The 26,496-nt window shown below is 38.4% G+C and overlaps 1 protein-coding gene across 13 annotated transcripts in view; it reads left to right on the top strand.

The window, feature by feature from the left end:
* The window catches only part of PBRM1 (polybromo 1), a 125,732-nt gene that overhangs the window by 3,175 nt on the left and 96,061 nt on the right, over positions 1 to 26,496 (top strand). For all 13 annotated transcript variants that reach the window (XM_045831924.1, XM_045831925.1, XM_045831923.1 and 10 more), the window contains 4 exons: positions 1,585 to 1,737; positions 3,188 to 3,285; positions 15,570 to 15,717; positions 23,730 to 23,873. In XM_045831924.1, coding sequence (XP_045687880.1) covers positions 1,585 to 1,737; positions 3,188 to 3,285; positions 15,570 to 15,717; positions 23,730 to 23,873 — 543 coding nt within the window. The remainder of the gene's footprint in view (positions 1 to 1,584; positions 1,738 to 3,187; positions 3,286 to 15,569; positions 15,718 to 23,729; positions 23,874 to 26,496) is intronic.

The following is a 26,496-nucleotide window of genomic DNA, read 5'->3' as shown; positions in this document are numbered from 1 at the left end:
ACCTTTCTCAAATTTTATTATCCTTTTCATAAAGATCCCCTCCTCATGTTTATCAAATTCACTTGTGTCCATGTCGTAGACTGTTTACAAAGGGTTGGTCCTTAGTTTCTTCATCTTTATGATTGAGGACAGTTTATCAGCCTTTTATAAAATAAGTGAAAATCAACTAAACCTGACCATCCTTGGCTTAAACCCTTTGAGCTTTTAGCCAGTTGTAGCTGATTGCAAATGAATGCAGTGTGTAACAGTCGAAGCCTAGAGGAAGGAACATCTTCATGGTGGGCTATGTTTTCAAATACCATATAGACTGTTGAAAGAAGAGAGAGATAAGAGACTTGTTTTTAGTTGCTTACCAGGATCATTTACTTGTCGGTATGTTTTGTACCTGCTTTCATTCCCTGGAGATCCCCAATTTTCCTCTCCATACTATTGGCAACCCATTCTTTGAGCTACAGTGCCTTAGTTTCTGAAATTGAATGTTGGTGAGTGAAACTGGGATCAGTTTTTCTTCTAGTGTTAGAGAAAGACCTTTAAAATCACAACATACTATTTGATACTGTAGTTAAAATGTGTAAGCAGTATAGGACCTTTCTAGTATATACCTTCCCCTGTAGATGTAGCAAATTATTCCAATGATAACTTTTCTTATGTAATAGTCAAATGTATATATTTGTAAAGTTGTACTAAGATTAGTTACTTAGCAACCTGCCTGAAACTGAGGGCAAATTTAGAAAGGTGAAGCAGGATCTAAACACTCACCTCTGAGGTGCTCTTCCAGATGATCTACTAAAAATTAAAGTTATGATTTCACAATTAGCAGGGATAGAATAACCTCCTATAACTGAAAAGGAGGTTAGTCTGGAGTGACAGAAAAGTTTCAAAGCACAGTTTTGCTATTCTGGCACAGGTATGGCAAGTCACTTTAAGTGTTTTCCAGGGGTATGTCCTGTGGGTTCTTCTTTAACGAATGGAGAAAAGTCATTCTCAGTGTGTTAATTTTAAGGTGCATCTAAAATGTTAGAAAATTAATTGTCCTCTGTCCCTCTAAATTTTTGCACTATTCATTTGCCTCAAGCATGGTTCCTTTTTTTTCCGCCTCGTGGCCCACCTGGAAAATTATCGCAATTGTAAGACACTGGGGCAAACAGATAAGGCTGCTTACTCCAGAGGTGACTTCTTTGGGGCTTCTGTCCCCTGGGCTTGCCTAGCTTCCTCAGGGGATGAGGGGTCAAAACTTCTAGTACACTGTTGTACCATTGCATGTGGGTTTTCAAGCTCCAGTCTAGGGTAATTTTGAGGCCAGAACTGTTTGAATCATTTGTAATTGGTGGTATACAAATGAGAACACGTTTGCTGAATTTGTCCTATTCAAGTTGAAAGTCTAGCATTTTGGTAAATGAAGGGACTAAAGCAACAAGGTCTAGGACTTTCATTGAAAAATCTTCCAGTTAGTCAAGCTTCTTTGCCACAGTTAAACTATCTTCCTGAATGAACCAGAAGCTTGATAATTAGGTGGCCAGCTCAGGGTTTGGTGACAGAGTCTGTAAATTTAAATATAAGAACATTGATAATTATTTCTTATAGAAAAAGTTGGATTCCATGGGTTCCAAAAGAAGAAGAGCAACCTCCCCTTCCAGTAGTGTCAGCGGGGACTTTGATGATGGACACCATTCTGTGTCTACACCAGGCCCAAGCAGGAAAAGGAGGAGACTTTCCAACCTTCCAACTGTAGATCCTGTGAGTAACTTGGATCACACAGTTTCTGCCTGCTTTTCCTAGGATTCCCTATCCTGCTTTTAATGATAAGCGGTTAAGATGCAAGCCCTCTCTATTTCTTTTTCCTGTGGCTTTATATTCTTAACCTTGAAAAGTATATATTTACCTAGAAACTTTATAGTAATAATATACTTTAATACTATGAAACAATAAAGAATATCACTATGTTCCATTATATAGTCACTCAAATAACTGTGTGCTTGTCCTATACCAAGTACTGAAGGTTATTAGGATATGGCCATGTGTAAGACAAGCCAGTTTTTCACACAGAACTAAGATTCTAGTATAGGGGAAGCAGAATGTAAATAGATGAACGATTAAAGAATAAAGTACCCTCAGCTAGTGATAAGAAGAAAAGTTTGGGTAATTTAGGCTGTTTTGGCCCAGACTTTCAGGTTTCTCTGTAATGAGAAGGCACTGGCCTTGTGGAGCTCTGGGGAAGAATGTTCCAAGCAGAGGGGCTGGGTCATGAATGAGTTTGGTGTGTTACAATTATAGAGAAATGGTCAAGAGAGAGGAGACTAGTAAAGTATGCCTAGCCAGGGTGTGTAGTTATTCTACATACTCTGTGGGCAGTGTTAGAGTTTGTTTGTTTGTGTGTGTTTGTTTGTTTGTTTAAAGATTTTATTTATTTATTTTTAGAGAGAGGGAAGGGAGGAAGAAAGAGAGGGAGAGAAACATCAGTGTGTGGTTGCCTCTCACATGGCCCCTACCGGGGACCTGGCCGGCAACCCAGGCATGTGCCCTGACTGGGAATTGAACTGGTGACCCTTTGGCTTGCAGCCCACACTAAATCCACTGAGCTACAGCAGCCAGGGCAGTGTTAGAGTTTAGATGTTATATTCTGAATAGTAAGAAGCCCCAGTATTAGATTTTAAGCAAGAGAATAATATGAACTGATTTAGTTTAAAAAAAAAAGGAAAGAAAAAGTCACCAGTTGCATAAATCTGATGAAAGATACCAAGACATGTATCAGTTAAATTTTATTTTTATTTATTTATTTTTTAATCCTCACCTGAAGATATGTTTGTTGCTTTTAGAGAGAGAGGAAGGGGGTGTAGAGAGAAAGGGGGAGAGAGAGAAACATTGATTGATTGCATCCTGTACGTGCCCTGACCAGGGATTGAACCCACAACTTAGGTATGTTCTGGACCAGGAATTGAACAGTCAACCTTTTGTTATGGGACAGTGTTCCAACCAGCTCAGCCACCCAGCCAGGGCAGTTAAATTATTTTAAATAGAGATACTGTCAGCATAGTTTAGACTTAGGTTCCTGATGGTAATTGGGGGCCTTGTCCTTTTACTTATCTACTTGCTTTTTATGAATATGTTTTTATTAAAGATTATGTAATATGACTACACTGGCTTTCTGCTCACTTTTCTTGTGATTTTTCTCTTTTCCAACGTGTAGATTGCTGTGTGTCATGAACTGTACAACACCATCCGGGACTATAAAGATGAACAGGGCAGGCTTCTCTGTGAGCTCTTCATTAGGGCACCAAAGCGAAGGTGAGTTGGAAGGTGAGTGGGAGGAATATAGTCTTGGGTCAGTGTTTTAAAGTATTTGACAATTGGTATTTTTTTTTAAGGAAGGCTTAAATGACAGGTCAGGTTTGTTTTAGTTGTCAAGATGTAGTAAGCATATTTAAATTTTTTCTTAAATTGTGGTTAAAAAATGCACAACATAAAATTTACAGTCTTAATCATTTTAAGAATACAGTTCAGTAAGTGTTAAGTATATTCACATTGTGGTACGTATTGTAAAATTGAAACTCTATTGCATCAAACAGCTCCCCATTTCTCCCTTCCTCCCAAACCCTGGCAATCACTATTGTACTTTTCTGTTTCTATAAATTTGACTACTTTAGAGTTCTCATATAAGTGGAATCATAGAGTATTTGCCTTTTGTGACTGGCTTATTTCACTTAGCATAATGCCCTCAAGATTCATCCACGTGACAGGATTGCCTTCTTTTTAAGGCTGAGTAATATTCCATTATTTGGTTTATCCTTTCATACCTTGATAAACACTTGAGTTGCTTCTACCTCTTGGCTATTGTGAATAATGCTGCAGGGAACATGGGTTGCAAATACCTCTTCGAGATGCTATTTTCAGTTCTTTCAGATGTACTGTATACCCAGAATTAGGATTGCTAGATCTATAATAATTCTGTTTTTTTGAGGAATCACAATACTGTTTCCCATAATTGTACCATTTTACATTCCCACTAGCAGTATACAGGGCTGTAATTACTCCATATGTTCGCTATACTTGCAGTTTTATAGTAAGTTTGGAAATCAAAAAGTGTGAGTCCTTTGTGGTGGTTAATTTATGCATGAACTTGACAGTCTTCCAACTTTGTTCTTTTTCAAGATAGTTTTGGCTATTTGGGGCTCTCCATGTGAATTTCAGGATTGTTTTTTTTGTATCAGAAAAAAATGCTGTTGGAATTTTGATAAGGATTGTGTTGAATCTGTAGATTGCTTTAGATAGTATTGGTGTCTTAACAGTATTAACTTTCAATACATGAACATGAGATATTTTTCCATTTATAGGTGTTTTCTTTAATTTCTTACAGAAATATGGAGTTTTCAGTGTATAGTGTACTTAGTTAGATTTATTCCTGAGTATTTTATTTTCTTTGATGCTATTATAAATGGAATTGTTTTCTTAATTTCCTTTTTGGATTATTCATTATTAGTGTATAGAAATGCAACTGATTTTTTTGTATGTTGATTTTGTATACTGCTGACTTTGCTTATTAGTTCTAATGTGTGTGTGTGTAATCTTTAAAATTTTGCAGATAAGACCCTATCATCTGTAAACAGAGATAATTTTACTTCTTCCTTCACAATTTGGTAGATGCTGGTTATTTCTTTTCATTACCTAATTGTTCTGACTGGGACTTCCAGTATTATGTTGCAAGGAAATGTCAAGAGAAAGCATCCTAGACCTGTTCCTGATCTTAGAGGAAAAGTTTTCTGTCTTGCACCATTTTGAGAGTGATGGTAGTTATGGGTTTTTCAAATAAGGACTTTACTATATTGAGGTGGTTTTCATGTATACCTAATTTGTTGAGCGTTTTTGTGGTGACAGGGTATTGAATTTCGTCACATGCTTTCTCTGTTTTAAATGAGACCATCATGTCATTATTTTCCTTCATTCTGTTAATAGATGCATTACTTTTATGAATTTGCATAGATTGAACCACCCTTGCATTCCAGGAATAAATCCCTCTTGGTCATGGTATATAATCCTTTTAATATGCTACCGAAATCAATCGCTAATTTTTATTAAGGATTTTTGCATCAGTGTTCATAAGGGATATTGATCTGTAGTTTTCTTGTAGTGTCTTTGTCTGGCTTTGGTATCAGGGCATTGTTAGCCTCATGTAATAAGTAACTTTTCCCTCTTACAATTTTTTGAAGAAGTTTGATAAGGATAGATTCTTCTTTAATGTTTGGTGAAATTCACCTGTGAAGTCATTAGATCCAGGGATTTTCTTTGCCAGGAGACTTTAATTACTGATTTAATCTCCATACTAGTTACAGGTCTATTCAGGTTTTCTGTTTCTTATAATCAGTCTTGGTAGGTTGTATGTTCATAGGAATTTATCAATTTCTTATAGATTATCCAATTAATTGGTATACAGCTGTTCATAATATTCTCTTATAATCCTTGTTTCTGTAGCATTGGTTGTAATGGCTCCTCTTTCATTTCTGATTTTATTTTGCCTACTTAGTCTAGCTAAGGGTATGTCAATTTTGTTTATCTTTTCGATACAACTGTCGGCTGACTTTTAAAATTCTTTTTCTATTCTCTGTTTCATTTATCTCTGCTTTTTATATTATTTCCTTACTCTCTCTTTGGGTTTAGTTTGTTCTTTCTCTATTTCCTTCAAAGTAAAGCATAATTTAAAAAAATTAACAGCCTTTCTATAGAATTAAAGAAACCATATGCATTCACACTGGTAGGAGGGGTGGAGACGTGAAATGGGCTAGTTCCATATCCATGAGTAGTAGATAAACATTTGGGAGGGATATCTCCAGAGTGAGTAGTCCCAGCCCCACCACAGGCCTCCCAGCCCAGGGAACCAGTGCCAGAAAGATAAGTCCCCATAACTTCTGACTGCAAATACTGGTGGGGATTGAGTTGATGGAAGAAAGTTCTGGAGTCCCAAGCAGTTCAGACTCACTCCCTCTTAGGTCCAGCAGCAGGGTAACAGCTTGAAAGGCACCAGTGGCATAAGAGGAGAAACTAAAGTGACTAGCATCAAGGCACGAGCTTGAGGACAGCTTTCTCCCGAACAGAAATGCAGACAGAATTCTCCCTTTTCTGAGCCCTCCCCCAAAAGAGCTACAAACCTAGTAAAAGGGTGCCATATCCGAGACTCCATCAACCGACCAAGTAAGCTCTGCCCTAGAGATCTGCTAAGACTCCATCTCACCCAATTTAGGGGCCCACCCAAGCTGTTACCAGTAACTTTTACATATGAATGAATGGTCTTGGCTCTTGCTTCACAACTTCTAAATCCTCTTAAATAAAAAAAACAGCCAACCTCAGTGAGTCCCTAGACCCTATACCTCTGGCTAAGTGGCCACAGGCCAGGCACTAGCAGCAGTTAGCCTAGATTCACAGCTTGGCTTTCCTTGGGAACCTCCAAGTCAAGCACAAGTAGCAGCCATCTCAGATTGGGTAGCTCAGGCAGGGTGGCCCTAGGCACAACGTAGGTGGGGGCTGATCTTAGCCTGTACCACTTGGGAGATCCCAGAACCTGTACACCAAGTACAAGCTACAGAACACATCAGAGCGCCACCACCTTGCCCTTGCACACCTGATCCTCCATGGCGGGCAGAGACTGTTGGTCAGTGAACACAGACAGTCCTTGCAGCTGACTGGCCTGGGTCGGTTTCTCCCTTTGAACTGCCAGCAGCAATCAAGACTCAACTACAAGAGGAGGATGTACTCAGCATACACCAAGGGTTAGTAAATACACCAAGGGCACACCTATCCTACCCAGCTTGGCTGATAGGGGAGACTATGCCAACAGACTTTACAGGACACCTACTACATTAGGCCACACTACCAAGAGAGGGAGTCGTAGTAGCTCTACCTCATACATAAAACAAACCCAGGGAAGCTGCCAAAATGAGGAGACAAAGAAATATTGTCCAAATGAAAGAACAGATCGAAACTCCAGAAAAACACTTAAACAAAATGGAGACAAACCACCTATCAAATGCAGAGTTCAAAACATTGGTTATTAGGATGGTTAAGGAAATTAGTGAGGACCTCAACAGCATAAAAAATATCCAATCAGAAATGAAGCATACACTAATTGAAATAAAGAACAATTTACAGGGAAATAGCAGTAGAGTTGATTAAGCTGAGAATCACATCAATGATTTGGAACATAAGGAAGCAAAAAACAACCAATCAGAACAACAAGAAGAAAAAGGAATCCACAAAACAAGGATAGTGTAAGCAGCCTCTGGGACAATTTCAGGCTTTCTGATATTCACATCATAGGGGTGTCAGATGGAGAAGAGAAAGAACAAGAAATTGCAAATCTATTTGAAAAAATAATGAAACTCCCTAATTTGGTGAAGGAAATGGACATTCAAGTCCAGGAAGCACAGAGAGCCCCAAACAACATGGATGCAAAGAGGCCTATTCAAAGACACATAATGATTAAAATTTCAAAGGTTAAAGAGAGACTCTTAGAAGTAGCAAGAGAAAAGCAGTTATCTAAAGGGGAGTTCCCATAAGACTGTCAGCTGATTTCTCAAAAACTGCAGTCTAGAGGGTACTGGCAAGGCATTCAGAGTCAGGAAAAGCAGGGACCTACAGCCAAGATTGTTGTACCCAGCAAAGCTATCGTTTAGAATCGAAGGGCAGATAAAGAGTTTTGCAGACAAGAAAAAACTAAAGGACTTCGTCATCACCAAGTATTATTATGCGAAATGTTAAATGGACTTATTTATGAAAAAGAAGATGATCAAAACTATGAACAATAAAATGGCATTAAATATGTATGTATCAACAATTGAATCTAAAAAAACAAACTTAGCAGACAAGAACAAAACAGAGTCATGGATATGGAGAGTGTTTTGATGGTTGCCAGATGGTAGAGTGGTGTGGGGGAATGGGTGAAGAGTTGAGGGGATTAGTAAGTACAAATAGGTAGTTACAGAACAGCCATGGGAATGTAAAGTACTGTGTAGGAAATGGAATAGCCAAAGATCTTATACCCAGAGACATGAATGGTGATGTGGGGATTGCCTGTGAGAGTGGGGGTGCTTGGTGAAGGGGGCAAAGGGGGAAAAATTGGGACAACTGTAATAGCATAATCAATAAAATATAACTTAAAAATAGTAACCTCTAAGGTACCAAAATTGAAGTTGTAGGTATCATCATGAAGAGGGATTGATTTTTCAAAATATGCAGAAAGGCCACAATGATTATTTTCACTTGCTTTCTCTCTTTTCTCCTTACTTTTGGGCTTGACTCCAGTGATCCAGTGAAGCAAAACATACTGCTGGTCCCAATATGCACCTGTACACACCTCCCTGTGGAGGCTCTGTTCCCCCTGACTAGAGCTTTCCTCCTCTCTTATGTCGGAACATCACTATTCTCTTCTCTTCTGGCAGTTTAAGTTATTTGTTCAGAAAACATATATGGTCCTGTCCAGGTGGTTCAGTTGGTTGGAGTGTTGTCCCATACACCAAAAGGTTGTAGGTTTAATCTTTGGTCAGAGCACATACCCAGGTTGTTGGTTTAATTCCCAGTCAGTCACATACAGGAGACAACCAACCAACCAATCAATCTGCCTTTTTCCCTTTTTCTCTCTTTCTGTCTGTCTCTCTCTCTCTATCTCTCACTCTGTCTCACTCCATCTCCTTCCCCTTCCTTTCTAAGAATCATTAAAAAACATAATATATAAAAGAAAACATATATGCATGTTATAGACAGAGTAATGGCCCCCAAATATGTCCATGTTTTAATCCCCGGAACCTATGAATATGTTGGATTACACTGCAAAAAGAAATTGAGTTTGTTAATCAATTTACTTTTTAAAAATTATATTTTTATGCTATTACAGTAGTCCTGATTTTCCCCCTTGCCCCCGCACCCCCACCCAGGCCCCCTACTCCCTCAAGCAATCCCCCAATCATTTTTCATGTCCATGGAAAGTCCATATAAGTTCTCTGGCTACTCCATTTCCTATACTGTACTTTACATCCCCATGGGTATTCTGTAACCACCTATTTGTACTTCTTAATCCCCTCGCCTCTTCTCCCATTCTCCCCCTCCTCTCTCCTGTCTATCAACCATCTGGTAAGTAACTGCTTTTCTCTTACTGCTTCTGAGTCTCTTTTCAACCTTTTGTGTCTTGGAGTGGACCTCTTTGCATCCATCATAATTGGGTCTTTCTGTGCTTTGCATGTCTATTTCCTTCACCAAATTAGGGACATTTTCTTTCATTGTTTTTTCAGATAGATTTTCATTTTCTTTCTCTCTCTTCTCCTTCTGGCACCCCTGAGGGAGCGTGGTAGTGCTTTAAAGTGATCTGTAGCTGTCCACTGGGTGTGTTGGCCTTCAGGTTTCCTGGGTGGTGCAGCCCAAGGTTTGCCCCCACCTGTGTTTTGTCTGGGTGCCCTGCCAGAGCTGTAAAGAAATCTAAGATGACTGCTATTTGTTCTGGGCTTGGAGATTCCTAGGAGAAGCCAAGCTATGAATCTAATCTGGCTGCTGCTAGGGCTCACTGAAGCCAACTTTTGCTTGTTTGATAGGACAAGTCATTCTTACGGAAAAGTAGTTTGGGCGTCCCATAAGTTGGGTGGGGCAGAGCCTGTGGGGATCTCCAAGGCTGGTCAAACAGTGTTAGCTAGGTTAATAGAGTCTCAGATATGTCACCAGCTGTGTAGGGGGAGGGTTTAGCAACGGGACAATGGCCTCTGCTCGCCTTGATTTCATGTATCTCAGTTTTTCCCTGTATACCACTGGTGCCTTTCAACCTGCTACTCCTGTCCTGGAGATCAGAGGGAGTGAGTCTGAGTAGGTGAGTCCATGTGTGTCTTCTTCAAGAGGAACTGCTTGGGGCTCCAGCAGTGTCTTCCACTGACTCAGTCCTCGCTGGATTTTGCAGCCCAAAGTTGTGAGGACTTATCTTTCTGGTACTGGAACTGTGGGCTGGGCAGCTTGGTGTGGGTCTCACAGACTCCTCGCTCCTGAGATATCCCATGTGGATGTGGGACCAGCCCATTCCACATCTGTACCCCTGTGGATGGATGTGGTTCCTTTAATTGTGTAGTTGTCAGACTTCCATTCAGCTCGATTTCTGACTTTTTCCTGAGTGATGATTGTTCAGTATTTTAGTTGTAATTCTGATGTGGTTGTGCAAAGAGCTGAGCCATATCTGTCTATTCTGCCATCCTGACTGGAAGTCTTCCAAATCTTGTTAATCAATTTACTTTGAATTGGAGAGATTATCTGGATTATCTAGATGGGCCCAGTGTAATCACCAGAGTCCTTAAACAGGGAAAAGGGAAGCAGATGAGTTAAAGAGAGACTTGAAGATGCTCTACTCCTGGCTTTGAAGATTGAGGAAGGGGCTACAAGCCCAAAAATGTAGATGGTCACTGGAAGCTAGAAAAGGCTAGACAATGGATTCTTCCATAGACCCTCTAGAAGAAATTCCAACACCTTGCTTTTTAGCCCAGTGACATCTATTTTGGACTTCTGTAGGGTTAGTTTGTATTGTTTTAGGCCATTAGGTTTGTGGTGATTTTTTTACAACAGCTATAGGAAACTAATAAAGTGAGTTAATTAAGAAATTTGTTCCATTTGTGATTGTTGATGCCATAGTGGGTTGCAAACAAGCTGCAGGTTGAGCTGAAGGCAAACTACTCACTCCAAAGAGCAGAACCACCAAGGGTGTAATATCACCATTCTGAATTAGAAGGAAGAGCCCTGTAACTTAGTGACGGCCATAAATGAGGGACTTTTTAAAACATGAGGTAACTATTTCCAGATTTCAGTTGGTTTATCATTAATAGTATTTTAAAAGTTGTAATTTATGTAGCATATGATACCAAAAGCCTATATTTATTTCTTAGCACATTACTAGACATAGTGCTAAGCACTTTTTAGATGTTAATGTTGTTTTAACTTGTATTATCATAGTTTATAGGTGAGAACTTGCTGAAGTTTTCAGAACTACTAAAAACCAGAATTCAGACTCAAGTTTTTCTGATTCTGAAGCCTGTGTTCTTAACCAGTATGTTATATAGAGGAGCAACATCATAACTAGAATACACAAAACCTTCACAGAGAGACTACCCCTCTGCTGCCTGCTTTCTACCAGTAGGCTAGTGCTGAGGGGCAGAGGATACAAGTCTTAGGTGCTGGAACACTGTCTTCCAGCCTCCATGATATGATGCTTATTAGCATTGCTGCCTTCTCCCAGTGCTGTGCTTCTGTGGAATGTCTGCCCTTCTGTGGAATGTGTGTGTTTTCTCAGAGTGTATGGGAAGTAGTGTTGCTCTGAGCTACACAATTTGAATCTGTGAATCTTAAGTTTCAAAACTTAACAGAATTTGAATCTTAAGTTTCAAAACTTAATTTTGATTAGTATATTAGGCTACTTATACTAAGACATACACATAATGGCTGGAAAGAGAAAAACTGCTTTCATGTAAAAGTCCAGTTTTGTGAAGTTGTCAGGGTCCAAGTACTGTCTGCCTCTTTATTCAGCTGTCCTTGGAGTGTCAGCTTTGTCTGCACGGTCTGTGTTGGCTCTACAACTACTTTTCAGCCCATTGGAAAATGAAAGCATGTGAAGAATGTGTCCTGAACATGGCACGTTTCAGCTCTTGCACTGGCCAGAACATAGCTGCAGCGAGGCTGAAGAACATGATCTTTTGTACCTATGCAGCAGCTTAGAATGCTGTCCGCCTGGGAAAAGGGGGAAATGGTGTAGTCAGAAGCTCTACACATCAGGCCTGGTGTTTCTCACTTTTCTGGTTTAAAATTTTTAGTTATGCTTCGGCTATTCTGCGGCCATATGGCAGGGTGCCCTCATCTATTTTGTTGAAAGAGAGAAGCTGTTAATTAAAGAATATGCAGTGTACAATCCTGTTTATGTGTACACGTGCTTAGAAGTCTGGAAGAATACTACCAATGCTTTCAACTCTGGATAAATAAGGACAAATTTTTACTTCTTAATGCTTTTCTGTATGTTGATTTAAAGGGGAAAATTAGTAGAGCTATTTTATTTTGAAAGTGGGGGGACCTTGTTTTGACTATATTAATAGAGTGGAATGTTGGATCCTGATCTCCTTTTTGTTTCTGTAGTAATTCTGAAAAGTTTGTGAGAAGCCCTCTAGTAGAGCATCCAGGAAGTAGTGTCCTTTCCAGGTATAGTAGGTTTCCTCCTTATCCATGTGGGTTACATTCCAAGACCCCCAGTGGATGCTGGAAACCAGGAATAGTTTCAATACCCACATGTACATTACGTTTTTTCCTGTACCTACATACCTTTCTCCTTAATCAGTTCTGCCAGTACTGAAAAATCAGTTCTGGCAGAAATATGGCAGCAGCTTCTTCATCTGGAGATGTAGCCTCTCAGATAATATTTATATCTTTCCATCCAAACCTATTCCTGAATCTGAGTAACCACCCTTACTTGCAGTAAATGGCTTGGTATCACTTGTTTTAGGGGTCCCCTTGAAGTCTTTGTATAGACTCAATTCTTTCTGGCACAACACATGACCATCAATTGGAACACATTTTTTGTTCATGTCTTCACTCACAAATGTAATGCTTTTCCCATCCTAATTAAGCACTTACCATGTACTGTGGCCATAACTTTTGCAGTTTAAGGTTGACAGAAAAACTAGCATGAATTTCTTTTTCCTTCACAATGTCACAGATGGAAGATTCATCTTTTTAAAAATTATTTATTTATTTGATTTTAGAGGAGAGGAAGAGAAACATCAGTTGGCTGCCTTCTGTAAGGGACCTGACTGGGGACTGAACCTGTAACCCAGGCATGTGCCCTGACCAGGAATTGAACTGGCAACCTTTCAGTTGTGGGACAGTGCCCAACCAACTGAGCCACACTGGCTTGGGTTAGAAGATTCATTGTTACCATAAATGTTTGCATCCTTAGCATATGATTCTTTTTTTCTTATTAAGTCGCGAATTTTTACCTGTTTGCTTAAAAGAAGCACTTTACAGCTTCTTTCTGGTATATACCATTTGCCAGCATCACTACTCTTCAGCTTTGGAGCCATTAAGTAAAGTAAAGGTTACTTGTACACAAGCACTGTAATACTGCTGTAGTCTGATGATAACTACGTTGAGTACTAAGTGGCTAACGGGAAGGTAGTATACAGTGTGGATCCTCTGGACAAAGGGGTGATTTATGTCCTGAGCAAGATGGAGCAGGGTGGCATGAACAGCATGCAACTTAAAACTTATTTCTGGAATTTTCCACTTAATATTTTCAGACTATGGTTTATCATGGTTAACTGAAACTGTGGAAAGCAAAACTGCAAATAAAGGATTACTGTACATGCCCTCATTGGGTTCTCACTTGTCTACAGATAATCACTCAAGCCTGAGAGGCTGTGGAGGTAAATGGTATTTAAAAACCAAGCCTTAGCAGGGAACAGTGGACTGTGGCCCATCAGGCCCAGGTGGAGAGCGGCTGTCTTGGATATCAAATTAACAAAGTCCTAATGCTCACTCTGAGAAGGTCTCTTGGAACCTTTGTTGGGTACTCACAGAGACCTTTATGTTCTTGTATGTTCTCTGAATAACATTGAGTACTCCTTTTATTTCCTCACACTTAATTTTATAGTTTATTCAAATTGTAAGTGGTTGATAAGGGTTTTAAAAAACTGAGTTTATTCTTCCTCTTCCTTCAGTAGACATGAGTACACCTGGTACCTTGGTCTTGGTTTTTAAATACAATTTACCGTTCAAATAAACCATAGTTATTTCAGGAAACTTCTGATTTCAAGGGCAAATAGAGTACAAGATGAGCTTGTAAGATCTTATGGTGCCAGAAAATAAGCAAGTGCTCTAAGGTTGATGGGAACATGTGAAAAAGACATAGAATATAAAAGCCATGTTGAAAGGATTCCTACTGGCCAAACGTGGAGCAGTTTGAGCATCAAAATAATTATAATAATGGTTTTTAACCCACTGAGTAAAACAGGAATACATATTAATATAAATAAATGAATTAATTAATGAGGAATGGGCCTTTAGATAGCTTGGAGGCATCTATCCATAAAGTTCAAGGAGGAAAAGAGTAACTTAGTCAGTTGAGAAGCTGGCAGACAACACAATCTTCATGTGATCAAAAGCAACCTCATCTGAGTAATGGGACAACCTGAGAGCATATGCCACCTGAGAGGGTACAGCGAGACAAATACCCTGTCATTTTTGTCATAATCCTGCCAAAGAAGCATAACATTAACTTGTCCGGAAAACAGACAAACCCAAATTGAGGGACACTCTGCATAATAACTGGCCTGTAATCTTCAAAAGTATCGAGATCATGAAAGTCAAGGAAAGACTGAGGAATTGTTTCAGAATGAAGGAAACTAAAGAAATATAACTAAATGCAACATGTGACTTGAGTTGAACTTTTTGCTATAAAGGACAACTTTAGAACAGTTGGAAATGTGAGTGGAGTATGTGGATTAGATGGTGGTTCTGTATCAAAGTTAATTTCCTGATATTGATAGTTGAACTGTGATTCTTGTTTGTGGAAAATATACATTAAACTACAGAAAAAAAGCATTCTTTGTACTAGTCTGCAACTTTTATGTCAGAATAAAAAGTTTTTAAAAATTAAATATACATGTATGGCTATGTCAGCCAAGGTCCCAAGAGAGATTAAAGCCTTCGTGACCATGATGACATTCTCTGTAAATAATCTTATCTCTTTCACATTTAGAATGGAGTTAACTACATACCCCCAAGGGATAATTGAGAAAAATAGTCACTAGATTATTTTTTAGGTCTACTTGTATCATGGAACTTTGTTTGAAAAAAGCCAAAGAGGATAAAAAGAAACACCCATGAACCCCAAACCCACTTAAATTATTATTGTAACTACTGTTGAAGTTTTCTGTGTGTCCCTCACTGTTTCTCCCTTCCAGTCTGTGATCACTCTCCTAAATTTTGTGTTTATCATTCCCAAGGCATTTTATTTTTTTAATTGTTTGGTCATGTTTGGATATGTCTGATGTCCTTTTATCTGTGGTAAATTGCTGGTGCCAAGGGCCTCAGCTTTCTCCTTTGTAACTTTAGTAATTAATATTAAAGCAGTATAGTATGTACTAGGCACTTGATAGTAGTTGGCAGAAAAAGTTCTTTTGTCACTAACTAAAGGAAGGCAATTGATTTTGTAAGCTGGTGAAGAGCTTTGAAATACCTGTTTTCAGCCACTGTTGAACACCATGAAGTACAAATAATTTTTATTTGCAGAAGATACCTTTGACACAGTTTTGGTGTCGGTGCCCCAAATCTTAAATATTTAGTATATCAAACACTGTCACATATGTTAATTTAGGTTTTTATATCACTAATAGATATTTTGAAAAGAGTGTGCATATGCCTCTTGCTTTTGTTATTCCCTTCTAGTTTTGGTAATGGCACTAAGTCTAGTGTGTTCTATCACTTGAAATATTGATATTACCAGAGGTAATTTGAAATATAACTTTCCATAGGCTTTGCATTAATACCTTTTTTAAAAATATGTTAAATTATAACAGAAATCAACCAGACTATTATGAAGTGGTTGCTCAGCCCATTGACTTGATGAAAATCCAACAGAAACTAAAAATGGAAGAGTATGATGATGTTAATCTGCTGACTGCTGACTTTCAGCTACTTTTTAACAATGCAAAGGCATATTATAAGGTAAGAATGCATCAAATTTGGAAGGTGTCCAATTTGATAATTGTCTGGCTTTTTAAAATGTATCAACTTTGTAGGTAAGTAGTGGTTTCTCATTTGGTAGTTTGAATTTGCATTTCTTTTATTAGTAAAGAGACTGAATATTCATATGATTATGAACTATTCTTATTCTGTGTCTGCTCAAATCTTTTGTCTGTTTCTTGGGTTTTTTTTTAGATTTTATTTATTTATTTTTAGAGAGAGAGGGTAAGGAAGGGAGAAAGAAAGGGAGAGAAACATTAATGAAGCATCAATCAGTTGCTTCCCTCACACTCCCAACTGGGGACCTAGCCCATAACCCAGGCATGGGTCTCACAGGGAATCTTAACTGGGAACCCCTCTGTGTGCAAGCCAGAACTTGATAACTGAGCCACATCAGCCAGGGTTCTTGGTTGTTTTTGGGCTATTTTTCATATTCATATTTCTAGGAATTTCTGCACTAGGTAGTGATCTTTTTTTGTTGTTGTTTTGTTATATGTTTGGCAAGCATCTTCTGCTGTGTCTTTTTACAGTACTTTTGGCAAAGAGAAGTTTTTTTCCTTTTGATTTTATGTATTTATTTATTTCTAGACATAGGGGAAGAGAGGGAGAGAAACGTCAATGTGTGGTTGCCTCTTGCACACCCCTTACTGGGGACCTGGCCCACAACTCAGGCATGTGCCCTGACCAGAAATTGTACTGGCGACCCTCTGGTTTGAAGGCCAATTCTCAGTCCGCTGAGTCACACAAACCAGGGCAAGAGTTTTTTATTTTAACATATTCAGATGTATCCGACTTTAATTTTGTGCTTTATCCTTCTTGGTGTTTTGTTTTAGAAATTCCTCTTACCCAAAGATTATATTCTCCTCTTACATTTTTTTCTGAAAGTTTAATAATTTTGTCATTATTTCTAAGCCTTTAAAGCAGCTGGGAGTGATTTTTGTGTGTTCTGTGATGTAGAGATACTATTTTTCCCACGGGGATAAGCAGGGCCTTGAAATGGCCATCTCTTCCACATTTGTCTACAGTGTCAGTGCTGTCATCATTTCCGTGTGCTCTTGGCTCTTTCTGACCTTTTTCCCTATTCCTTTTGTTCTGGCCAGTTTATTGCTGGGCTATTCTATCCTTACATCAATTACTATGGCTTTATAATTCTTTATCTATTAAGGAAAGCAGGTTAGCTATTCCTGGCACTTTTCTTACATGTTTTTGGCCTTTTTACATTTTAATATTAGCATTAAGTCAACAAGCTAAAAAATATTGGTGGAATTCTTCTTGGAATTGCATTGACTCTCTCTAGGTCATAATTTAGAGAATTGACATAATCCCGATATAGATCATTCATCTATGAATTTTGTGTCTTCATTTATTTTTCTTTAATTTATTTTAGCAAAGCTTTAAATCTTCCTTTATGAAGATTCTACAAAAATGTTTTTAGATTTATCCTTAAGACTGTGTTGTATACATAGTTTTTCTTTATTTGAGATAGAATTCATAAACTTTCAAAGTGTAGAATTCAGGGGGTTTTAGTATAGTCACAAAAGTTACCACTATCTAACCTCAAAATATTTTCATTATCCCCAAAAGAAAACCATACCTATTAATATGCACTTTTTATTGTCCCTCCTCCCAGGGGTGTCTTGCAACCATCAATCTACTTTCTGTATGTATTTGCCTGTTCAGGACATTGCATATGAAAGGGATATATGGCCTTCTTTAACTGAGCATAATATCTTTAAGATTCAACCACGTTGTAACATACAGGATGGGGCAAAAGTAAGTTGTGAGTACACAAAACACAGGGTTTATTTTTGTGTCATTTATTAGTTATTATATTTTTTCCCATAGGAACAAACTATAAACCTACTCTTGCCCCATCCTGTATTAGTACTTCATTACTTTTACTGATTGAGTAATATTCTATTATATGGATATACCACATTTTGTTTATTCTTTTCCCAGTTAATGGACATTTGGATTTTTTCTACTTTTAGGTATAATGAATATTGCTGCTATAAATTTTGTGAATATATAAAGAGTGCTATTCATTGGTACATTTAGCTTATTAATTATGTTGCTAAACTTTTTTATATCCTGATTTACCTGCATGAACTACTTACCAAGTGAGGTGTTTTAAAATCTCTCATTATAATGATGGATTTGTCTGTTGATTTTTTGCTTTATATATTTTGACACTTTACAAACAGGAACATACAAGTTTAAAATTATGTTGCTTAGTAAGTGGGATTTTTTTAAAGGTTTTATTTATTTATTTGTTTGTTTTAAAGAGGGGGAAGGGAGGGAGAAAGAGGAGGAGAGAAATATCGATGCACAAAAGAAACATTGATGGGTTGCCTCTCACAGGCCCCCAACCAGGGACCTGGCCTGCAGCCTAGGCATATGTCCTGACTAGGAATCAAACTGAAGTGGCAACATTTTGGTTTGTGGGATAAGGCCCAACCCATTGATCCACATCAGTCAGGGTGTAAATGGGATTTTTTTGCATTATGTATTACCTCTCTTTGTTTCTAGTAATATCTTCTATTTGAGGTATGTTTTATCTGATGTTAATATAGTTATACTAGCTTATTTTTGTGTTTACCTACTTTTCCATTCTTTCAGCCTATTCATGTCCTTTTAATGCTGGTATGTGTCTTATAAACAGCATATATCTGAATTTCTATTAATCAGTTGATGATCTTTACTTTTGAACTGGACCCTTTCATGATATCTTTATAGTTTTAGTGATGGCCGTTATGTTTGAATGTTTTCCTAACCATCTAAATTTCAACTTCTATTTATCTCACTTTGTAATTTATTATTTTTTCTGTCTTCTTTTGGTTTCACTTTGGTTTCTTTTGTTTGTTTTTTTCAAGTATATTTTGTTGATTAGGCTATTATAGTTGTCCCATTCTATTTTCTCCCTTTTATCCACCTCCGCCCAGTACCCCATTCCTTCCAGCATTGCCCCCCACCCTTAGTTCCTTAGTTTATGTCCATGGATCATATGTATAAGTTCTTTGGCTTCTCCATTTTCTGTACTATTCTTAACCTGCCCCTGTCTATTTTATACCTATCAATTATGCTTCTTATTCCCCCATTCTCCCCCTCCCTCCTCCCCACTTATCTCCCTCCTTATAATCTTCATTTCTGTGATTCTGTTCCTGTCCTACTTGTTGGCTTAGTTTGTTTTTGTTTAGGGGGGTGGTGGTTAGGTTCAGTTGTTGATAGTTGTGAGTTTGTTGTCATTTTACTGTTCATAGTTTTGATTTTCTTTTTCTCTCATAGTCCCTTTAACATTTCATATAATAAGGGCTTGGTGATGAGGAACTCTTAACTTTATTTTGTCTGCGAAGCACTTTATCTGCCTTTCCATTCTAAATGGTAGCTTTGCTAGATAGAGTAATCTTGGATGTATGTGGGTCCTTGCCATTCATGACTTGGAATACTTCTTTCCAGACCCTTCTTGCCTGCAAGGTTTCTTTTGAGAAATCAGCTGATAGTCCTATGGGAACTCCTTTGTAGGTAGTTCTCTGCTTTTCCCTTGCTACTTTTAAAATTCTCTATCTTTAACCTTTGGCATTTTAGTTATGATGTGTCTTGGTGTGGTCCTCTTTGTGTCCATCTTTTTTGGGATGTGATTTTCTTTGTGTCCATCTCTGTGTTTCCTGGACTTCCATGTCTATTTCCTTTACCAGAATAGGGAAGTTTTTTCATTATTTTTTCAAATAAGTCAATTTCTTTGTCTTCTTCTGGCACACCTATGCTTTGAATGTTATTTCTTCTTGTTTGGATTGAATGTTTTTTTTCTTATGTTCCAAATCTTTAATTTGATTCTCGGCTTCATCTACTCCACTATTGGTTACCCGTAAATTTTTATTTTACTTAGTGTAACCTTCATTTTTGCCTGTGACTTTTTTATGCTTTTTAAGTTCTCAGTGAGTTCTTTGAGCATCCTAATAACCAGTGTTTTGAACTCCCCATCTGATAGATTGCTTATCTCATTTTTGTTTAGTTCTTTTTCTGGAGCTTTGATCTGTTCTTTCATTTGGGTCATATTTCTTTGTCTCCTCATTTTGGCAGCCTCCCTGTGTTTGTTTCTATGTATTAGATAGGGCTGCTTTGACTCCCTATCTTAGTAGATATTATAGCCTTAGATACTTAGCCTATTGTAGAAGAGCAACATCAATTAGTTGGATGAGGCAGAGCCTTAGGTAATCCTCGGGGTAAGACAACTCATGTGAACATGAACAGGTTTGATGGAATCTCCAATATGGTGTCTGCGCTCTGTGGCTCTGTGTGGCAGAGGGCTCAGAAAGGAGATAATGCAGCTGCCTGACCTCTGGAGTTTTATCTAGGAGCAAGCTGTCCCCTGGCACTTGCCCCGATGCCATTCAATTTCTCCGTGTATGCCACTAGTGCCCTTCTAGCTGCTGCCCCAATTCTGGAGCCCAGAGGGAGTGAATTTGTGTATGTCCTAAGTCTGTTGTGACCCCTTTAAGAGGAGATGCCTTAGAATCCTGCAGTTTCTTCCACCACCTCAACGCCCACTGGTTTTTATAGCCAGAAGTTATAGGGACTTATCTCCTGGTACTGCAACCCTGGGCTGGGTAGTATGGTATGGGACTAGAATTCCTCGCTCCCAAGGTATCCCTCCTGATTTTTATCTACCACACATGGGTGTGTGACTGCCTGCTTGCATCTCTGTGTCTCCATCCCTCCTACCTGTCTGGGTAGATGTGACTTCTTTAATTCTTTGGTTGTCAGACTTCCATACGGCTCGATTTTCTGGTGATTCTGGGTGGCACTTGTTTGTATTTTAGTTGTAACTTTTGCTGTGGTTTTACAAGGAGGCGAGCCGTGTTTACTTATGCCTTCATCTTGACGGAAAGTCCTTAAAATACTTTAAAAAATCTTACAAGTGATTATCAGAACAGTCATTGGCTTCTATCTTTTTTACTTGTATCTTTTAAATTGGGTCTTATCCTTTATTTATTTTAAGTATAGTTGGTATACAATATTATATTTGTTTCAGATATGCAGTATAGTGATATCTCCATACCTTATAATGTGAGCACCCCACTAATTCTATTAATCTTCTGTCATTGTACAAACTTACCATAATATTACTGACTGTACTCCCCTTTACCTTTTTCAGCAACTCCCCTATCCTCCCATCTCCTCCTCTGGTAACCATGCCTTTGACCTGTGTTTCTATGAATTGGTTTTGTTTTTTAGATTCCACATATAAAAGAAACCATACAGCATTTGTTTCTGACTTGTTTTGCTTAGCATAATACATTGCTTTTTGTACTTAGCATAAAACATTGACTTGTTTTGCTAAGCATAATAGCTTAGGTCCATGTTGCAAATGTCAGTGGTTTCTTCTTTTTCGTTGCTGTGTAATATTCCATTTTGTGTGTACACCCACACATATTTCTCTAGGTTGCTTCCATATCTTAACTATTCTATATAATGCTGAAATGAACATAGAGATGGATATATATTCTCAAATTAGTGTTTTTTGTTTTCTATGGATAAATAGAAGAATTTTTGGGTTGTATGTAGATAAGTTTTTAGGGGTTTTGTTTTGTTGTTTTTTGTTTTGTTTTTTTAGGAATCTCCATACCTTTTTTTCATAGTGGCTACATCAGGTCTTATTCTTTAAATTATCTTTCTTAGTAATAATTAGTCTTAATTTAGCAAATTACTTTTCTCCTGCATAAGTCTTTCTGTAATAAGATAAGGCATATGAGACTTCCGGCAAGATGGAGGCATAGGTGGACGCACTGTACCTCCATGCACAACCAAAATTAGAACAACAACAATTTAGAGCCAGAATAACACCCAGAACTGATAGAGAATTTATCTGAATGGAAGTTGGACAGCCAAGAAGTTGAAGTAGACCCGTTCATCCAAACCGGTAGGAAGGGCGGAGCCGGGAGGGCGCGGGTCGGCAGCGACGCGCGGGGATCAGGGAGAACTTGGTGCGAACTCGGCGCGTAAGCCATCTGGGGTGCACAAGATCGCAGCGATGGACCCTGAGTACGCAAACAGCGGCTGGCGGACCCAGTGAAGCAGCGATTGTGGACCAGGGCAGAGCGCGCAAACCAGGATCCCAGAGAAGGGACTGTGATCCCAGGAGAATGGAACTACCGCCATTGTTCCCTCCCGCCCCTGCACCCATCCCCACATACAACATCACAATCTAGCGACTGGGGTACGCAGCCCAAGTAAACACCTAAGGCTCCACCCCTCACTGTAACAAGAGCGACCAGACGGGGGAAAAAAAAGAGAGACAGAGAGAGACATGTCTCCAGCAGAAGAACAGATCAGTCCCCCAGGACTCATCCTTTTGAGCGACCAAGAAATAGCCAATCTATCAGATGCACAGTTCAAAACACTGGTGATCAGGAAGCTCACGGAATTGGTTGATTTTGGGTGCAAATTAGATGAAAAAATGCTGGTTACCATAAAAGAGATGAAGGAAGATGGACAGAGAGCCAATAGTGATGGGAAGGAAACTGGGTCTCAAAACAATAGAGTGGACCAGAAGGAAGAAAAAAACAACCAAGCAGGAAAACATGATGAAATAAGAATTCAGAAAAACGAGGAGAAGCTTAGGAGCCTCCAGGACATCTTTAAACGTTCCAACATCTGAATTATAGGGGTACCAGAAGGAGAAGAGGAAGAGCAACAAGTGGAAGAGTTACTTGAACAAATAATAAAGGAGAACTTCCCCAATCTTGCAAAGGGAATAGACTTCAAAGAAATCCAGGAAGCACAGAGAACCCCAAAGAAGTTGGACCCAAGAAGAAACACACCAAGGCACATCATAATTACATTAGCCAAGGTAAAAATGAAGGAGAGAATCCTAGAAGCAACAAGAGATAAGGGGACAGTCACCTACAAAGGAGTTCCCATCAGACTGTCAGCTGATTTCTCCAAAGAGACCTTACAGGCAAGAAGGGGCTGGAAAGAAATATTCCAAGTCATGAAAGACAAGGACCTACATCCCAGATTGCTCTATCCAGCAAAGCTCTCATTTAGAATGGAAGGGCAGATAAAGTGCTTCTCAGATAAGGTCAAGTTAAAGGAGTTCATCAACACCAAGCCCTTATTTTATGAAATGTTAAAGGGACTTATCTAAGAAAAGAAGATAAAGATAAAACATGTATAGTAAAAGGACAGAAAACTCACAATTATTAACAACCACACCTAAAGCAAAACCAAAAGAAACTAAGCAAACAAGTAGAACAGGAACAGAACCACAGAAATGGAGATCACATGGAGGGTTAGTAATAGGGGAGTGGGAGGAGGAGAGAAGGGGAAAAGATACAGAGAATAAGTAGCATAGAATGTAGGTTGAAAATAGATAGGGGGAGGGTAAGAATAGTATGGGTAATGTAGAAGCTAAAGAACTCATAAGTATGACACATGGACATGAACTAAAGGGGGGGATATGGGTGGGAGAGGGTGTACAGGGTGGAGGGGAGTGAAGGGGGGAAAATGGGACAACTGTAATAGCATAATCAATAAAATATATTAAAAATAAGATAAGGCATAAATAAATTGAGTTCAAAATGCCTTTAAAACATACTTAGTTCTTTTTTTTTTATCCTCACCCGAGGACTTTTTTTTATTGCTTTTTTAGAGAGAGGAAGGGAAAGAGAAACATTGATCTGAGACAGAAACAGCAGTTTGTTGCTCCCTGTATGCAACCAGATTGGGGATGATATGATACATACCTGAACTGGGAAGCACACTTGCAGCCCTTCATTTATGGGACAACACTCCAACCAACTGAGCCACATTGGTCAGGGCTACACGTAGTTCTTGAGAAGATGAGGCCCATGTATCTTTTAATCATAGGGAGTTTAAAATTTATAATAGACTTTTTGAAGTTGTTTTAGAATACCAGTCTCTGCTGGAATAGGATTTGATTTACAATAAAATAATAAAGTGATATATTTTCTCTTGTCTTTGCTAATGTACAGCCAGATACTCCTGAATATAAAGCTGCTTGCAAACTGTGGGATTTGTATCTTCGAACAAGAAATGAGTTTGTTCAGAAAGGAGAAGCAGATGATGAAGATGATGATGAAGATGGGCAAGACAATCAAGGCACAGTGACTGAAGGAGTAAGTGTGCAGCTGGAACAAGTGAGGGCTGTTGGGATGTGGACATGGCCCCTGAGGTTTCCTCTGACTTGTTATAGGCTTTCTATATAATTGTGTTGGTAACTGGTGGGGAAAAGGGGCATAATATAGCCAGAGAGCCTCACTGCAATTACAAGGAATCCTAAGAAATCCTGGATAGTGTGTCCCATGCATAGTTGTTTTTATGAATTGCTCTTATGTTAATGCATATATCTTGCTAAGTTTCTTTAAAATTTTATTTTACTTTTTATTATTATTTTTTAAAAGATTTTATTTATCCACTTCTAGAGAGAAGGGAAGGGAGAGAAACATCAATGTATGGTTGCCTCTCGGGCACCCCCTACTGGGGACCTGGCCTGCAAGCCAAGCATGTGTCCTGACCAGGAATTGAATGAGTGCCTCTTTGGTTCGCAGGCCAGCATTCAATCCACTGAGCTACACCAGCCAGGGTTAGCCTGCTCAGTTTTAAAGAGAGGGTCTGTATCTTTAAGGACAGATTCAATGTTCCTGGACTGATATTCAATGTAAGTGTAGGCTGTATTATGATCAAAAGTTGAAGAGTCAACGGAATTACATTAGTTAGGCATTTTCCATTTTTGTAGGTTAGGCAAAGTGCTGTTCTTAGAATGTGCCGATTGTGTTCCTGCCTCTGGAATTTTCCAATTGCTCTTGCTTCTGCTTAGAATGTGTTTCCTTTTACTTTTGCTGTCACTGGCTCTTTTTCATTATACTGATATCACTTAATGTCAGCTGGGAGAGGACTTTCTGGACCACTCTATCTAAATTGTTTGCTCCCTACTCCTCCAAAAGAAGGCCTGTCTTTTGTGTTCTATGATCTTCACTCTGTTCTATGATCTCCAGTCTTTACCACTGTATAACTTGGTAAATAACTTATTTATTATGGTAGATTACATGTTTGCTTTCTGTCTTCTTCCATGTAGAATTATAGTCCACAAAAGATATCATCTTGTTCACCTATTTCTGGCATCTAGACTGTGCCTGACTTGTAAATATTAATAAATTCTTGCAGAATAAATACACATGCTTGAAAAGAGGAAAAAGAATAATAGAAGGAATAACATCTGTCTTCTGCAGCTAAATAGTAAGATACCCAAAGCAGAGCATTTGCTTCTATGTTGAGTTTTCAGGAAAGAAAATTCACCTACCACTTCTCTGTGTTGAGAAACTCAACAAAACATAAACCATTTAATATCAGCATTTATTTTTGGATTTCTCTAAAAATCTAGCTTCCAGGGAATTTGTGAATTTCTTTCTAGAAATTAAATGATTGGAATCAGATAGAAGGCAATTAACTAAGTATTCCCTGAAATTTTATTTTCTGATATTAATGTAGGAGCGGCAACTTAACCCATGCTTTCTTGGGCAGAACATTCCTTTCCTACAGGGGGCTCAGGCTTATTATAAGCCTCCAGAGTTCTGTCAAAAATGAAAATGCCTATATCTAGGAATTGGCCTGTGTTTCTTTTAGTAGGAAATAGAACGATTTTGCGCATACATATTTATACCTCCCAAGCTTCTCTCTAGCCCTAAGGTTCTCAAGAAGGAAGAAGGAATTTTTGAGTTTCTCATTTTTAAATTAAGAATGATGTCCTTGGAGTTTTCCCAATTGTGGGAATAGATTGTATGAACTCATTTATATACCCTGCTCCCTTTGTCACCTGCAACACAAAGTAACTGGTATGATGGGGAAGAGAGGAATCTTGGCTATAGAATATACCTCTCCTCTTTTTGAAGCTAATTCTGTGGTACCATGTTTAGCCAGGAAGTAAATGACTGAAACATGGCTATTTTAGTCTGCCTTCATCGGTGTTATGTTCGTTCTCTGAGCTTATGTGGTTGATGACTCTCAACTAATCACATGTCTTATATGTTAACTATTTACTGCGTGTCTTTTTTTGCCAGACACTGTGGTAGGTCCAAGAGATTTGTTAAAGCCCTCTCTGTGACGTTAATGTTGGACCTTATTATTGAGACTATACTAAATAAAAAGGACTTCTGTTGAATTAGGACAAAAAGTTATGCTTTTATGATTTAATACCTTAATCTTTATTTTATATGAACAAAACATGGTTTGGACTTGAAGTACCATTTAATATAAACCTTGACTGAGTCATCCCATTGCTAACTGAAGAAACTGGGCAGGTTCTCTTTTGGGTATATACTTTCCCATGTTGAAACAGTGACTAAGAGAAATAAGGCAGTCATCTGGAGAGCAAGTGATATATGTCAGTTGACTTAATCTCCATTCAGTTTTGATATAACTTTAATTCTGTTGTTAGATCTGGTAGTGCACCCTATGGTGAAAAGTATGTTGTTCCCACTTTACATATGTAGTTATTCTACCAGAATATGAAGACTTGAGTAGATATGAACAACATACGTAGAAATGACTGGGTGTCATGGGGTATGTTCTTCTTTCTCAGTTGCTCAGACTCTAAAAAGTTTTGCATTTCTAATTAGTTATACATATGGCACTTGAACTTCACTGTTACAATGTTTACTATGGATTAGCATTTACTAAAAGGACCTGGTCCAAAGGATTTAATTTCTGAAATAATATAAGGAGCTTCATTAGTTTCACATA

The sequence above is a fragment of the Phyllostomus hastatus genome, unplaced genomic scaffold, assembly GCF_019186645.2.
Source record: "Phyllostomus hastatus isolate PE091 unplaced genomic scaffold, TTU_PhHast_1.1 phas_contig_16, whole genome shotgun sequence".
NCBI lineage: Eukaryota > Metazoa > Chordata > Mammalia > Chiroptera > Phyllostomidae > Phyllostomus > Phyllostomus hastatus.
Note: the sequence above shows the minus strand (reverse complement) of the source record. Positions and strands in the feature narration are given on the sequence as shown.